General features: G+C 46.7%; 1 protein-coding gene across 3 annotated transcripts in view; it reads right to left on the reverse strand.

Annotated features, from left to right (window-relative positions):
• Positions 1-14,363, reverse strand: part of HFE (homeostatic iron regulator) — a 23,540-nt gene that overhangs the window by 7,004 nt on the left and 2,173 nt on the right. For all 3 annotated transcript variants that reach the window (XM_045295725.1, XM_045295727.1, XM_045295726.1), the window contains 5 exons: positions 7,928-8,194; positions 7,427-7,702; positions 6,125-6,400; positions 5,894-6,004; positions 2,796-2,828 (listed from right to left, as the gene is read on the reverse strand). In XM_045295725.1, coding sequence (XP_045151660.1) covers positions 2,796-2,828; positions 5,894-6,004; positions 6,125-6,400; positions 7,427-7,702; positions 7,928-8,194 — 963 coding nt within the window. The remainder of the gene's footprint in view (positions 1-2,795; positions 2,829-5,893; positions 6,005-6,124; positions 6,401-7,426; positions 7,703-7,927; positions 8,195-14,363) is intronic.

The following is a 14,363-nucleotide window of genomic DNA, read 5'->3' on the forward strand; positions in this document are numbered from 1 at the left end:
GGGAGATGTCATACAGCGTTAAGATATGACAAAATAATAATTTATAAATTATCAAGGGTTCACGAGGGAGGGGGAGTAGGGAGGGAGGGGGGAAAATGAGGAGCTGATACCAAGGGCTCAAGTAGAAAGCAAAGGTTTTGAGAATGATGATGGCAACAAATGTACAAATGTGCTTGACACAAAGGACGTATCTATGGATTGTGATAAGAGTTGTACGAGCCCCCAGTAAAATGATTAACTGAAAAAAAAAAGGAGTGACCTACATAAATGGAAGAATGTTTCATGCTCATGGATAAAAAGACTTAATATGCAGACGTTGATATTTCCCAAAGCAATCTATAAATATAATGAAATTCCAGTCCAGATCCCAGCATCATTGTTCAAAGAAATGGAAAAACTAAGAACCAACTTTATATGGAAAGGAAAGAGACCACGGATAAGGAAAAAAACCCAAAAAACCCCAAAGTAAGTCCCCAAACCAAATTCACTGCCATCCTAGAAACACTGATGGTGTAGGGGGCTATGCACTAAGCTGGCTAAACACCAAACTCCCTGCCTTCAAGTTAACTGATTCGTAGCAACCCTGTATGACAGGGTAGAGCTGCCTCAGTGGGTTTCCGAGACTTTAGCTCTCTACAGGAATAGAAGTCCTTGTTTTTCTCCCGAGGAGCTACTGGTAGTTTTGAACTACTGACCTTGCATCTAGCAACTCAATACGTATCCATTGCACCACCAGGGCTCCTCAGGGTTAGCAAAGTACTACTGAAAAAGAACAACAAAGTAGATTTCTCCCTTCCCGACCTCAAAACCTACCACACAGCCAAGGTAGTCAAAACAGGCTGGTACTACTATTACAGCGATAGGTAGGTAACAAAATGGAACAGAATAGAGAACTCAGAAATTAGTCCAACCACCTACGGACAACAGATTTTTTTTGACCAAGGGCCAAAATACATTACACGGGGAAGAGAGAGCCTTTTTAACAAATGGTTCTGGGAAATTGGATTTTCATTTGTAGAAGAATGAAATAGGGCCATACCTCATTCTATATACCAAAAATGAACTTAAGCTGGATTAAAGACCTAAATGTAAGCCCTAGAACTATGAAGGTCATCACTGAAAAAAGAGGGACAAACTTAAGGACCCTAGTACATAGCATAAACACACTATCAAACACGAAGAATGTAAACACTACAGAAGGCAAAGTAGAGACCCAGGAATCTCATGAAAACACAACATTTGTGTGCATTAAAAGACTTCACCAAAGTATTAAAAGGGACCTCACATTCTGGGGGGGAAATTTGGGGGCAATAGTCTGTCAGACCAGAGACTAATCTCCAAATTTATTGAAAACTGCAATAGCGCAACAAGAAAAAAGATGACTCTAATTTTAGAAACAGGCAGAAAACATGAATAGACAGCTCACCAAAATGACACCCAGATGGTAAACATACGAAAAACTGCTCGAAATCACGAGCCATTTGAAAAATGCAAATCAAAACAAGGATGAGATACCACCACACTGGCACTGATAGCAAAGTTTCAAAACATAAAATAGCAAATGCTGGAGAGGATGTAGAGACTGGACCGTCCACCACAAGGAAACCGGTATAGCCCTTTCTCAAACAAATGGGAATAGAAATATCACATAACTTAGCAATAATCTCAGCTGTGTATATATCCTAAAGCAATAAGGAGTAAAACAAGAGCAGATACTTGCACACCCAAGTTTTAGCAAGAAGATGCTAATTCTTCCACTAAATGCCCTCTAGTGGAAGAATGGATAACTACACTTTGGTATGTGGCATAGCGAGGAGCCCCGTGGTGTAGTGCGCTACCCACTGAAGTGCTAAACACGAGGTCATCAGTTTGTACCTAGCAGCTGCTCAGAGGGAGGAAGAGGAGGCCATCTACTCCTAAAAAGATCTAACCTTTCAGAAATCCAAAGTGGGCAGTTGTACCCTATCCTATAGGGTCATTATGAGTTGGAATAGACTTGATCAGAGCGAGTGTATTGACTGGGTTGTTTGTTTTACAGTGCAGCAGGTTACTCATTGCGATGCTGCTTACAAGGTCAGTAGTTCAAAACCACCAGCCCTGTGCAAGAGAAAGATGAAGCTTTCTACTCCAGGAAAGTGTTCGTCTCTGAAATCCACAAGGGCAGTTCTACTCTGTCCTGTGGGGTTGCTATGAGTCAGATTTGACTCCGTGCCATGTGTTTCCAGCTAGACGCATGGTGGGTACTACACAAGGCTAAAGAATAAGAGGGAAACGGTCAAATGCCTCGTGACATAGAGGTGAAGTTTGTCAATCACATACAGACAATTGTAGGAGACTACGATTATAGCAGGAAAAATCAAGATAAAGGGAGGAGCAGGGAAAGGGGAGGCAGAAGCAAATTTTTTAAAAGAAAAAAATTAAAATTAAACAATTTTTATTTTTTTAAAATAGGTCGTGAATTCTCAAAATCTAAGATTCCCTCTTCCACAGGTAGGGGGCGAGGTGTCACAGGTGTTTGGGGCCTGAAGTGATGGAGGAAACAGGCAGGTTGTGGATGCAGCTTGAGATTGGATACTTGGCTCGGGGGAGAGGTGACAGCTGGGGGTTGTTACCCTGCTTGTACTCATGCACCGAAATGTGGAAAGATTTTGGAGAGTGTGAACGGGGAAGAGCAAGAGTAGAGTAGGTCAACCTCTGCCCTGGAGCACCGGGCACTCCACAATTCAGCCCCCTCTTTGAGTCTTTCATTCTGTCTTCTCCCCTCAAGGGGTATCTGCCAGCCGCACTTCACTTACCTTCAGCTAAAACATAGTCCCCCATCGTTCTTCCTGTGGAGACAAGAGACCCGGAAAGTGGCGTTACAGAACTTAGAAACGTCCTTGTCTCCTCCCTGTTCCTCCCTCTCCTTTGTCCACCCCTCTCAACTCTGACAGCTCTTGATACAGGCGACCACTGGAGATCAGCAATATCTCTTCTAACTGGTCTCCTCGCCTCTCGCCTCACTTTGTAACGACTTAGGCATGAGAGCATGGAGTCTGGGACCCCACTTGCTCCTAGGACAGGGCTTCAAGAAGTTGGTGGACGTTTTTCACTTCCTTCTAGCTCAATTGTTCCATGAACGTTCTTCAGCGCTCTTGTGTCTCTTCGTGGTTCCTCAATGTCCATAAGACTCAACTGGCCCCCAAAGTCCTGTAGGAGCCGACGTCTAGCTGCCTTTTGTCTCCCCACACCAACGATGTTCAGGGCAGAGACGAAGAGCTTGCGGACTCCGTGGTGCGTGAAGCCAAGGACAAGGTCATCACGTCTTACCCCCTTCACACTCTGCTTCTTGCATGATAGTGCCAGCCATGTAGAGCCCTCCTCCTCAGTCAACAACCAAAGAAGTCCCACTTCTCCTTCCAGAGCCACCTCGGAAGCCAGCTGCTGGAACCTTTACGGATCCCTGGACAAAGGTGGGCATTCCTTCCTTTGACTCCCGCGATCCCCCTCTCCCCCAACATTTGCTTCATATCTCTAACTGTACTTGTGAGCTGTGTGTCCTTGACTCCTTTGACCTGAAGAGAATCTCCTCCCTGTAATCCACAGGAAGGAAAAGGGGCTCTTTCCGACTTAAGGCCCTACTACTTCCTCACGGCTCTCCAGTCCATTCCGAACCACAGTAACCCTACAGGTCAGGGTAGAATTGCACCAGTGGGTTTCTAAGACTGCCACTCTTTTCGGGAATAGAAAGTCTCATTTTCTTTCACATTAAGCCCCTGCACTATCTTCAATACCCAAATGCCCACACTATCTGAATTTGAGTCAGTTACAACTAATGGTGAACCTATGTGTTTCAGAAGAAAACTGCGCATAGGGCTTCCGATGGCTGTGACCTTCACGAAGTAGATCACCAGGCTTTCCTTTCCTGTAGTATTAAATTAAAAAAAAATTGGCGCTGGGGGGGTGGGGGTAGGGGGAGTGAAGGGCCAGCCCCCACCGGCTGCTACTACTATTACTACTCAACGGGTTCAGTAATGCACAATTGTACGGTTGAGATATGTAAGCATTATATTAAAGTCATCAAGAGCTTGAGAGATAATACAATAATACAGTCAGGCATGTTACATGGTACCATTGCTCACCTCAGCCCAGCTTGGTGGTCCACGTGGAGAGAGGGGGAAGGGAAGGAGGGAAAGGGAACAAGGGAGAGGGGAGTAACCAGGGAGTGAGCAGCAAGGAGCTCAGAGTCAGAGAGAGAGATCTATATTGCTGACTCACACCTATATACCTTTTGGGGGCAAGCCAGCCCACTAATTACAGGTAGAGACATACGTCACAGGGAGGAGTTGCACTATATGTTACATAGCAATGAGGGGGTGGTCTAGGGGGTGGTCTCTGGGTCTCCATAGGAACATTATCAGTAGGGTGAAAACTCCGCCTACAGGAGCCTGTCCATTATCCCCAGAGGCAGGGAGCACGGAACCCCTTTAGGTGGGATGAGACAGCAGTCTGGCAACTGATTGCCTTCAGGGGAGGGAATGCCTGCGCATCTGACCTCCCCCCACACTTTCCAAGTCTCAATGGGTGGATCTGAAACATTGATCTTTCAGTACGTTAGCTGAGCACTCCATAGCAGTGTGTCCCACCCAGCGACTCCGACTGCCTGAAATGGTATTCTTCGTGCCTTTGAGTGAATGGCAACTCATAGCAATGCCATGGGGCAGAGTGGAACTGCTTCAAAGGGTGCTCTGGTCTTTAGTGTGTGTGGGAAAGAGCCTTCGTAGTGCTGTTGGTCTGCTAACTTCAAGGTCAGCAGTTCAAACTCACCAGCTGCTCCTGAGCTTGTCTATCCCCAAGGAGCCCTGGTGGCATAGGGGTTACACATTGGGCTGAGATCCACGTGGTGGGCAGTTTGAAGCCACCAGTAGCTCTATGGGAGAAAGACTGGGCTTTCTACTCTCGTTAGCAGTTACGGTTTCAGAAACCCACAAAGGGGTCACTATGAGTCAGGACTTGGTTGCTATGGGTTTGGTATTTTGGTCCTCTCCCCACCATCCCCAACCCCAAAGATTTACAGCCTCAGAAACCCTAAACAAGGTTGCTCTGAGTTGGAGCCTATTTGATGGCAGTCAACTTGCTTAATCTTTATGAGAGCAGATTCCCCAGGTCTGTTTTCCTCAACAGCAGGTGGGTTTAAGACATCATTCTAATAATTGTCAGCTGAGTGCTTCCGCCACTGTGTCAACAAAAACCCACACCGAAGCCCACTACTTCATAAGGTTTCCAAAATCGTCTGACTGCCTCCTCTTCACCAAACTTTAATCCCTTTAAGATCACCACCAGCCTCCTCGACTACCTTAAATAGTGCCTTGCAAATAGCAGATGCTCCAAAGATGTTTGTTGAATTAAAGTTTTAACTCTGGGGAAAACCCGTAATTGCTTGTAGAAAAGGGCTATGGCAACCACATAAAAAGGGAGAGAGAGAATTCTTCCCATGGATGCCAACGCCCCTCTGTCCTCCCTTGCCTTTTTCTGGAAGGAGAATTTGCAACCACCAGCTGCTCCTTGGGCGAAAGACAGACTGTCTACTTCCATGAAGAGCTACCGTCTCGGAAACTCAGTGGCATTTCTACCCTGCCCTATTGCCATCAGTCCAAATCAACTCGGTGGCAGTGAGTTTATTCCTAGCTTTGCCTTTGCTTGTGTTAGACTCAAATGGCAGAGGGCGTCCAGGCGGTGCAATGCTTAAGGACTGGATTGCTTACTAAGCTGATAACCAAGAGGTTGGTAGTTCGAACCCCACTGATCACTCACGAGGAGAAAGACACGAGGCCTGCTGTCACCCCGTGCACTCACTATGAATCTGACAACAAAAGGAAGTGGTATTAATAGACCACTTCTTCTTTCTACTTACTGGAAGCTTGCCTCTTCTTGACGATTAGGAACAAAATGCCAGTCAAGATGGTGACACAGATAGCAATCGCACTGACGATTCCGATGACTAGGGTGCCCGAATGTGAGGGATCTAAAATAGCAAAGGTAAGCGTAAGCCCATGACGGCCACTCCCGACCCACGTCCCCTCCCCATGCCCACCAGCCTTGTACTAGCCATGACAATAGCTCAGCCTCTGGTTGTCATTCATACCCCAGGTGGCGGTGAGGGGCTGGTCCAGGCCGAGGTGCTCCACCTGGCAGGTGTATCTCTGTTCTTCCCCAGGAGACACCACCACAGCCATCCATCCCTGGTAGGTCCCATCCCCATTGGGCAGTATATCCAGGGGCTCCACATCTTTAGCACCCAGCAGCTTCCTGTCCTTTAGCCATCTCATGGTGATGTTCCCAGGCAAAAAGTTTCGAGCCTGACACCGTAGCGTGGTTGCTTCAGAGGTCAGGTGACGAGTCACCCTCACCACAGGAGGCGCTGGGCAGAAAAGAAGAAAGATGACAAGAGGGAATCGCTTTACTGTTGCGGAGCTGTGGGGTAGGCATCTCAGTTAGCAGTTCAAGCCCACCAACCACTCACGGGGAGAAAGATGAGGCTGTCAGTTCTTATAAAGGTTTACAGTCTCCGAAACCCTATGAAGAGTTGCTAGGAGCCAGAATCATCCTGATGACAGATTTGTTGTGCTTTATTTCTTAGGAAGACCGAAACTTTCACTTCCACATTTTCATGCGTTGGGGGAAGGAATTACTTTCTGTAGAAAAACAAGCTGAAGGAGAGCCACCCTTGTGTGCCCTAACATTTCTAACACTGGACTCCTATGTAGCATTACATGCAAAATAGTCATGGCCATATCAGGCCTGTTGTTGTGCCCAGTATGCCCCCATTGCCCAGGCCTTCTGCTATCTGTTAACAGACTAAGTTGAACCAAAGTGCCACTTATGGGGATCAACATGGATTGAATAGAAGGGTGCTGAATCCTAGCCACTAGACACCAGTACAGTTAAAATGGATTCACTATGGATCATTGGCAGCTTCTTCTGGCTCACTAAAGGTTCTTAGAGGAAGGGACTTGTATGATCGTCTGGCCTCAGGGACAACCGCCATGCTCTATGAAAGCCACCTTTGACCTCCAAAAGGCTCTGCAATTCTGATGCGGGATCCCTTTTGGTAATTCCTTGCCTTGATCATCAATATATTAAGTTATCTGAATACCTAAAAAGAATAAACATACATGGGATATTTTCTATCAAGAGAGAGGCATGGGTAATTCTTCTTTATACACACACAGGAAGGGAGAAAAAACCCTTGATTCACAGCTATGTCATATATCACAGTTGTGCCGTGGAGCCTTTAGTGCTGAGAAAACCCCTGCTTACAAGTTGGGAGAAGTCACACAACCAATGCGCTTGGCCAACTCTGAAAAACTCCAGCTGGGAACCCTGGTCCCTGCATCTCATTCTTCTCAGTCCCTCCAGTGGGGGCAGGAGGGTCCCCCCATCTTACCTTGTTGGTCCACCACTTCTCTCCCCAGTTCCAGTAACTGCTGCAGCTGCTCTGGGCAGGTCCTCTCCAAGTAGGCCTTGTTCTGTTTGGCCCGAATCTTGGTCACTTCCCATTCCAACTTGGTGGCCTGGGCCATGGGCTCGGCTGCTGCCCAATCCAGTGTCTCCAGGCAGAATTCCAGGTGGTCCTGCCCATCGTACCCGTATTTCCAGAAACCTCTGGTGGTGTTATCTTCCTGAACCTCACAGCCCAGAATCACCTGCAGGGTGTGGGACTCTGACAACATCCCTCTGCCTCATTACCGAAACCAAAGGTGTATGTAGACCCCTGTCTCCACCACCCCCAGGGACCAGTGGGGACCTGTTTTCTGGTCTTCCCTCATCCTCCCTCCCCAACCGGGCCTTCATGGCCTAGCTCTCAGATGCCTCTGTGAGGTGGAAGGAGGCTCTCTGTGGGGAGGAGGTGCTCCACCCAGGAAAGCAAGGCCCCCTCCCCACATACCCTCACTGTGGTGTTTGTGGTTGTCCATGATGTTCCAGAAATCAATCGTGAACATGTGGTCCCATCCTTTTAGACTCTGGCTCAGCTGCAACCACAGCTGACCTGAAGTACCGTTCCAGAGCCACGGGGCTCGGGGCTGGGCATGGTGACTCTCATGATCGTAGGACACAAACAGCCTGTCATCCACATAGCCCAAGGCCTCAAACAGGGGCAGGCCAAGGTCCGGTTCCGAGGAGCCCATGAAGAGATAGCGGAGAGAGTGAGACCCTGGAGACAGACCAGCAGAGGACTTACTGTCAGGGGATGGGAGAGACAAAGGGGTCACACACCTTCTGAACAACGCCTAGTGCTAGCTGGGTTTGGTCCTCACTCTGTAAAGACACACACACACACACACACACACACCGTGTCTGCCAGCCCTTCCTGCATATGACAGTCCTGTCCTTTCTTTGTGCACCACAAGTGGCTGCCACCCCCTGTTCGCCCCAGGCCCTGTCCACAATTAAAGCGTCTCTTTAGGAGCTGACAGACTTTAGGGAGCCTGGCCGTGGGTCCCTAACATTGGCAGTTAAGCTAGAAGTAGGTACTCAGAACTCATTGTCAAGAGTCCAGAGGCATTTCTTGTGTTTTTCCCATATTTTGCACTTGTAAACCCTTGCATATGCAAGTGTTTGCTCTGAATGCTGGAAGATCTACAGATAAAGAGCAAGGGGCCACTTCTCATCGTCACCACTGACCCATCCTGCAGGTCATCAAACAACGTGGATACGGGGGAAAAAGGGACTGGGAACGAAGAGGAGCAAGAGACGCGAGAAATGGAGGCAAGACAAGAGTCTGATCAAGCCTCGTTTTATTGAGCAGAAGGCAGAGGCTTAAATACCCAATGGTGGGCAGGTAACATTACATCATATGCTAACAAAGTGTAATGAATACCCAATGGTGGGTGGGTAACATTACATCATATGCTAATAAAGTGTAACGGGTAGTATCCAATAATCATGCAGCTACAATATGGAAGAAATGGCAGGCATCAGTCCTCAAACAGGTCTGCATGTAAATGATGTGCACTTGGATGGTCCACATGCAAAGGAGGTGCACTTGGATGCCTGGCGGAGGTGTCCAATGAGCATGGTGGCTGCATGCCACCGAGCACCAATCATCACAAAGGCCAAACTCAGGCAGGACAATAGGCCAGGGAACATCCGGGAATGGGAGGCTTAAAGACAGCGGACGGCGCAGGCCATGGGCTGAGGGACGTGCAGACTCCCACACACCACCATAGTTCTCAAGCAAATGCAGGAGGCCGAGTGAGCAGAGAAGAGCCCTGGTGGCGCTGTGGATGAGGTACTGGGCAGCTAATTGCAAAGTTGGCTCTTCAAGTCCCCCAGCTACTCCATGGAAGAGCTGGGACTGCCTGCCTTCATCAAGATCCAGTCTCAGAGCTCTTACAGAGTTTTATAAGACAGAATCAACTGGACAGCAGAGATTAAAAATTTTTTTTTTCTTAAATGAGAGTCAGTGGAAAGTAACCCTGGTGACACAATGTTTAAGCACTTATAAGCAAAAGGTCAATCCACCTCACTTTCATCAAGCAAAGGTATGGTAGTTACATAATCTGTTGTCAATTGAAGACTTAAGAGCGAAGGGGTGGAGTTTAGCCTGGCAATAAAGTCTCAGCTTGATGATCTCATTTGGAGGCTCTACGGAGATAAATAACTCGCTGGAGGAGAGACACAGACTCACTCCTTTGGAGACATTGCAGCTGACAAGAGACATGGCGCTATGCTGGAGCTCTAGAGCTGAAGGAGCCACGTGGAGTCCCCTGCCAGTGCTGAGATGCCTCTACCGCCACTGGATCCACAAGCCCTTCTACCCACTGGCCTGTGATCTTCCTGCATTCAGTGTCATTGCATGTGTTTCATGAGTCTGAAGAGTAATGTATAGATTGGTATCGGACATATGGGCTAATCTCGGACTTCTGGACTTGATCTGGACTGGGCTGAGATGGTTTCTCAATATTTAATTGCTCTTGTATATAAAACTCTTTCTTATACACAAATGAGTGTCTATGAATTTGTTTCTCTAGTCTACTAAGACTAACCCAAAGGGTGTGTTTTCTGTATATTGAAGGTGGTTAACAAGCCTTCCTCCAATCCTGATACCTCATTTTTCTTCATATAGTCCAGCTTCTCTGATGATTTGCTCAGTTTACAGATGGCATAAGTATGGTGAGAGAATACAGCCCTGACATGCACCTTTCCTGATTTTAAACCCTGCGGTGTGCCCTGTTTTGTTTGCACACCTGCTTCTTGATCCACGTTCAGCATGAGCACAATTCAGTGTTCTGGAATTCCCAGTCTTCTCAAAGCTATCCATAGTTATGATTCACATGGTCGAATGCCTTGACAGAGTCAATAAACACAAGTAAATATCTTGCTGGCATTCTTTGCTTTCAGCCATGATCCAGCTGACATCATCATTGAAATCCTTTGTTCCACGTCCTCCTCTGAATATGGCCTGAAACTCTGGCGGCTCTCAGTCTATGTATAGATTGCTGCAACGGTTGTAGGATGATCTTCAGCAAAATTTTACTCGTAGATGATATTACTGATATTGTTCTATAACATGCACATTCTGTTGGGTCACCTTTCTTTGGAATGAGTACAAAGATGGATCTCTTCCAGTCAGTTCGCCAAGTGGCTGTCTTCCAAATTTCCTTGCATAAGTAATAACAATAGTCCTGACAAAAGCAAGTCTCCTTTTTCTTTGAAGTCATGCTGTGTGGGTTCACACCACCAATCTCTATGCTGTTGAGCACAAATGGTTTCCACAAACTTGATATTTGTTGGTGATAACACCTCCTTTTAAAATTTCTGAACCTGAACCCTTATCCCAACTGCCTATAGGACTCCCCTGCATGGATGACTGATTCACATTTCCAGCTTAACACATTGAAAGCCAGGCTCTTAAGGGGTTGAAACCTCAAACTCACTGGCAATGAGTTGATTCTAACTCATAGCAACCCCACAGAGCAGGATAGAACAACCTCTGTAGGTTTCTGAGACAGCTGCTCTTTACAGGAGAAGAAAGCCTCATCTTTTGCCTGAAGAGTGGCTGCTTGTTTTGAACTGCTGACCTTGCCATCTGGTCAATTCCGACTCGTAGCAACCAGATACGACAGGGTTGAACTGCCCAATGGGAGTTTCCAAGACCAACTATCCAGAGTAGAGAAAAATGATGGAGATCAAGGGCACATGGTTATAATAAATCCAATGGACTAATGAGCCACACACATCAGTCTCCATGACCCAGAGACGAGAAGAACTAGATGGTGCCCAGCTACTGCTACCAACGACTCTGAAAGAGATCACAGCAGAAGGCCCTGAACATAGTGGGAGAAAAATATGAAGCAAAATGCGAAATCATTTTAAAAAAAATAGCAGACTTACTGTTTGGATAGACACTAGTGGAATTTCCACTTGTGGAATTTAGTCCACCTTCAGATCTGGAAATGAACTCACCCTCATGGCTTAATTTTCAGCCAACAATAATAACCTTTACTCCTGCTCTTCCTCTTCCACAACTCATAAGTTCTTTAACTTCCTTCAACACATATCCAGAATACAATCATTTCTCACCACCTCCTCTTCTCCCACCAAGCCTGGTCCACCATCTCTTGCCGATTGGTGTATCAGCTGCGTGAGTGATCTCCCTTCCACTTTTGACTTTAACATTCTTCTTTCTACACAGCAATGGAAGCAAGTTTTCTCTTCTTCTCTTTTCTTTAAACTTGCTCTTGTGAATTAGTTGAAGGATTACAGAGCAGATAATCAGTTTGTACATCATATAATCATACACATTCTGTTTTAGCTCATCCGTTGCAATCCACTCGATGTGCCATCGATTACTCCTACGCGGCCCTGTGTTTCGTGTTTCCTAACCCTCTGAACTCTGCTTTTGGGTAAATGCTGCCCAGAGTAACATTGGAAAAACTTATGAAGGAATATGTCAGTCACTCCAGCTTCCCAGAGCCTGCAGCCACACTGCAGTGTGTAAAGACCAGTGGGGTCGTCTTTGTGTATGGCCTCTCTTTTGACCCCACTGATCACCTTTTCGCCTCTGACAGCTACACTCCAGCAGCACCTAGCTCTTTGTTCTTCCTCTCCTTAGTAGCGCTGCTCAACTGGGGGTCTTTTTCCTCCAGGGATCAGCTGGTCAAGTTTGGAGACATTTTGATCATGTCAAGGGTAGGACTACTAGCATCTCATAAGTAGCAGCTAGTGAGCAGAGGCCAAGGATGTTTAGAATTAGAGGGCAGTTCCCCTCCCCCACATACCTCAACACACACACACACACACCTTACCCAAGTCCAAATTTTAACTTTATTTTGCTGAAGTTATGAAATCCTGCCTGCCCACACTGCCTGCGTTAGCGTGGGAAGCTGTTTTCATTCCTTCAGATCTTGGATCACACATCAGCGGAAGGAGATGCCTGCCCTGACCTCTGTACCATTCATGTTTTTATAGCGCCCCTTACCACCTGCTCATGTTCACTGTCATCTCTCCTCTAGGAAGCAAAAGACTTGGTTTCCTCCCCTTGCCCTGGGCCTAGAACAGTGCCATGCATGCTTGTGAATGAAAGGATGTTTTTCCTCAACACCAAATGTCAAGATTCGACTTTCATGTGATGCTGAAGAATAGCAGCTATGGAATGCAAAGGAACGCATTCAGAAGGAAAACTCCTGTATTTCCCACTAAAATGAATGACAGAAAAGCGGTAAGAAGGCAGCCTGCCAGTGGCGGAAAACTTGCAAGACCAGGAAAACCCAGGCAGGACGGCTGAGTTCCAGCTCTCACAGGTTTCACTCTAGCACCTAAACGCTAAGGATCCCTGGTGGCGCTGCTGTCATCAGCTCAATTAGACTGCTAATCACAGGGTCGCAGGTCAAACCTACCAGCCCTCTTACAAGGACAAAGATGAAGCTATCTGCTCTGGCAAAGACTGACAGCCCCAGAAACCGAGTCGGAATTGGACTCTGGAGGTGGCGCATAAACCCAAGAGATGATCTGAATCTTCGATATGATAAGTATGCAAAGCCAGCTCAAAATACTCTCCGCACGCACTGCCATGGAATCGATTCCGACTCAGAGTGGCACGATAGCTCTGAGTCGAAGTGCCTCTGTCCATTTCCAAGGCTGTTAACTTTTTATGGGAACAGAACGCCCGGGGTAGGACATTGAAAGAGCCATGGACTCCTCAAAGGACAAACTCATCTGTCTCAGACGAAGTAAGGTCAGAGGGCTCCTTGGAGGCAAAGGTGGTGAGACTTTGTCTTACATGCTTTGGCCATGTTGTCAGGACGGGCCAGTCTCTGGAGAAGGACATCAGACTTGGTAAAGTGGAGGGGCAGCGAGAAAGAGGAAGGCTCTCAAGGAGATGGATGGACACAGTGGCTGCCACAATGGGCGCAAGCTTAGGAACAATTGTGAGGGTGGCACAGGGTGAGGTGGTGTTTTGTTCTGTCGAGCATGAGGTCCATATGGGTCACGTGACATCTAACAACAATAGCAACAACACAGAGTCTCCTCTTTCTCCCACCATCGGGGTTCCACAAAGCCAGCTCGTTGTGCTGCCATATTAAGTGTATTGCACTACGCAGGGCCGGATCACTGCCAGGAGGCTTACCACTGCTTAGGAGGAGTGGTAGTGTACTATTTAACATTGACTTGGAAAGTTATTTAATCCGAGGGTTAACTGATTGCTAGTACAAACAGGAACACACCAGACCACTGCTTTTCAGTCCATTTTAACAGATTCCACATGGGTCAGTGTAGAACTGTGCTTCACAGAGTTTCAATAACTATATATATAGTTATAGTTATACATATGTATATATCACCAAGCCTTTCTTCCAAGGCGCTTTTCATTTAAGATTGAATACATTAACCGGGAGAATCACACAGGACCCTCAACGTTAGCACAATGAATCTATTGATAGCTCCTGTCTTGAAACACTTGTAAAGATCTAAGGTTATATGTATGCACATGTATGGCTTACACTAAAATATGACACAAATGAAAATCCTTACAACTTAGACCAATAAGCAATATTATGATAAATAAAAATGACAAAATCGTGCAAGGGTTTCACTTTACTTGGATCTACACACTCTCAATACTCATGGAGCACTAGTGAGGAAGTCCAACGGTTCATTTGCTGCAAAACACCTCTTTAAAGTGTTAAACAGCAAGGATGTCACTTTGAGGACTGAAGTGCACCTGACCTGAGCCATGGGGTGGTTTTTGTTTTGCTTTTTCCCCAATCACCTCCTAGGCATGGGAAAGCTGGAGAGTGAATAAAGAAGACCAAAGTATTTTGATGCATGTGGTAGTCACCTAATCTGGTGTCAATTTAGGGATTAAGAGTAGGGGTGGC

The sequence above is a fragment of the Echinops telfairi genome, unplaced genomic scaffold (assembly GCF_000313985.2).
Source record: "Echinops telfairi isolate 266 unplaced genomic scaffold, ASM31398v2 ScPeMD7_5868;HRSCAF=6743_0, whole genome shotgun sequence".
NCBI lineage: Eukaryota > Metazoa > Chordata > Mammalia > Afrosoricida > Tenrecidae > Echinops > Echinops telfairi.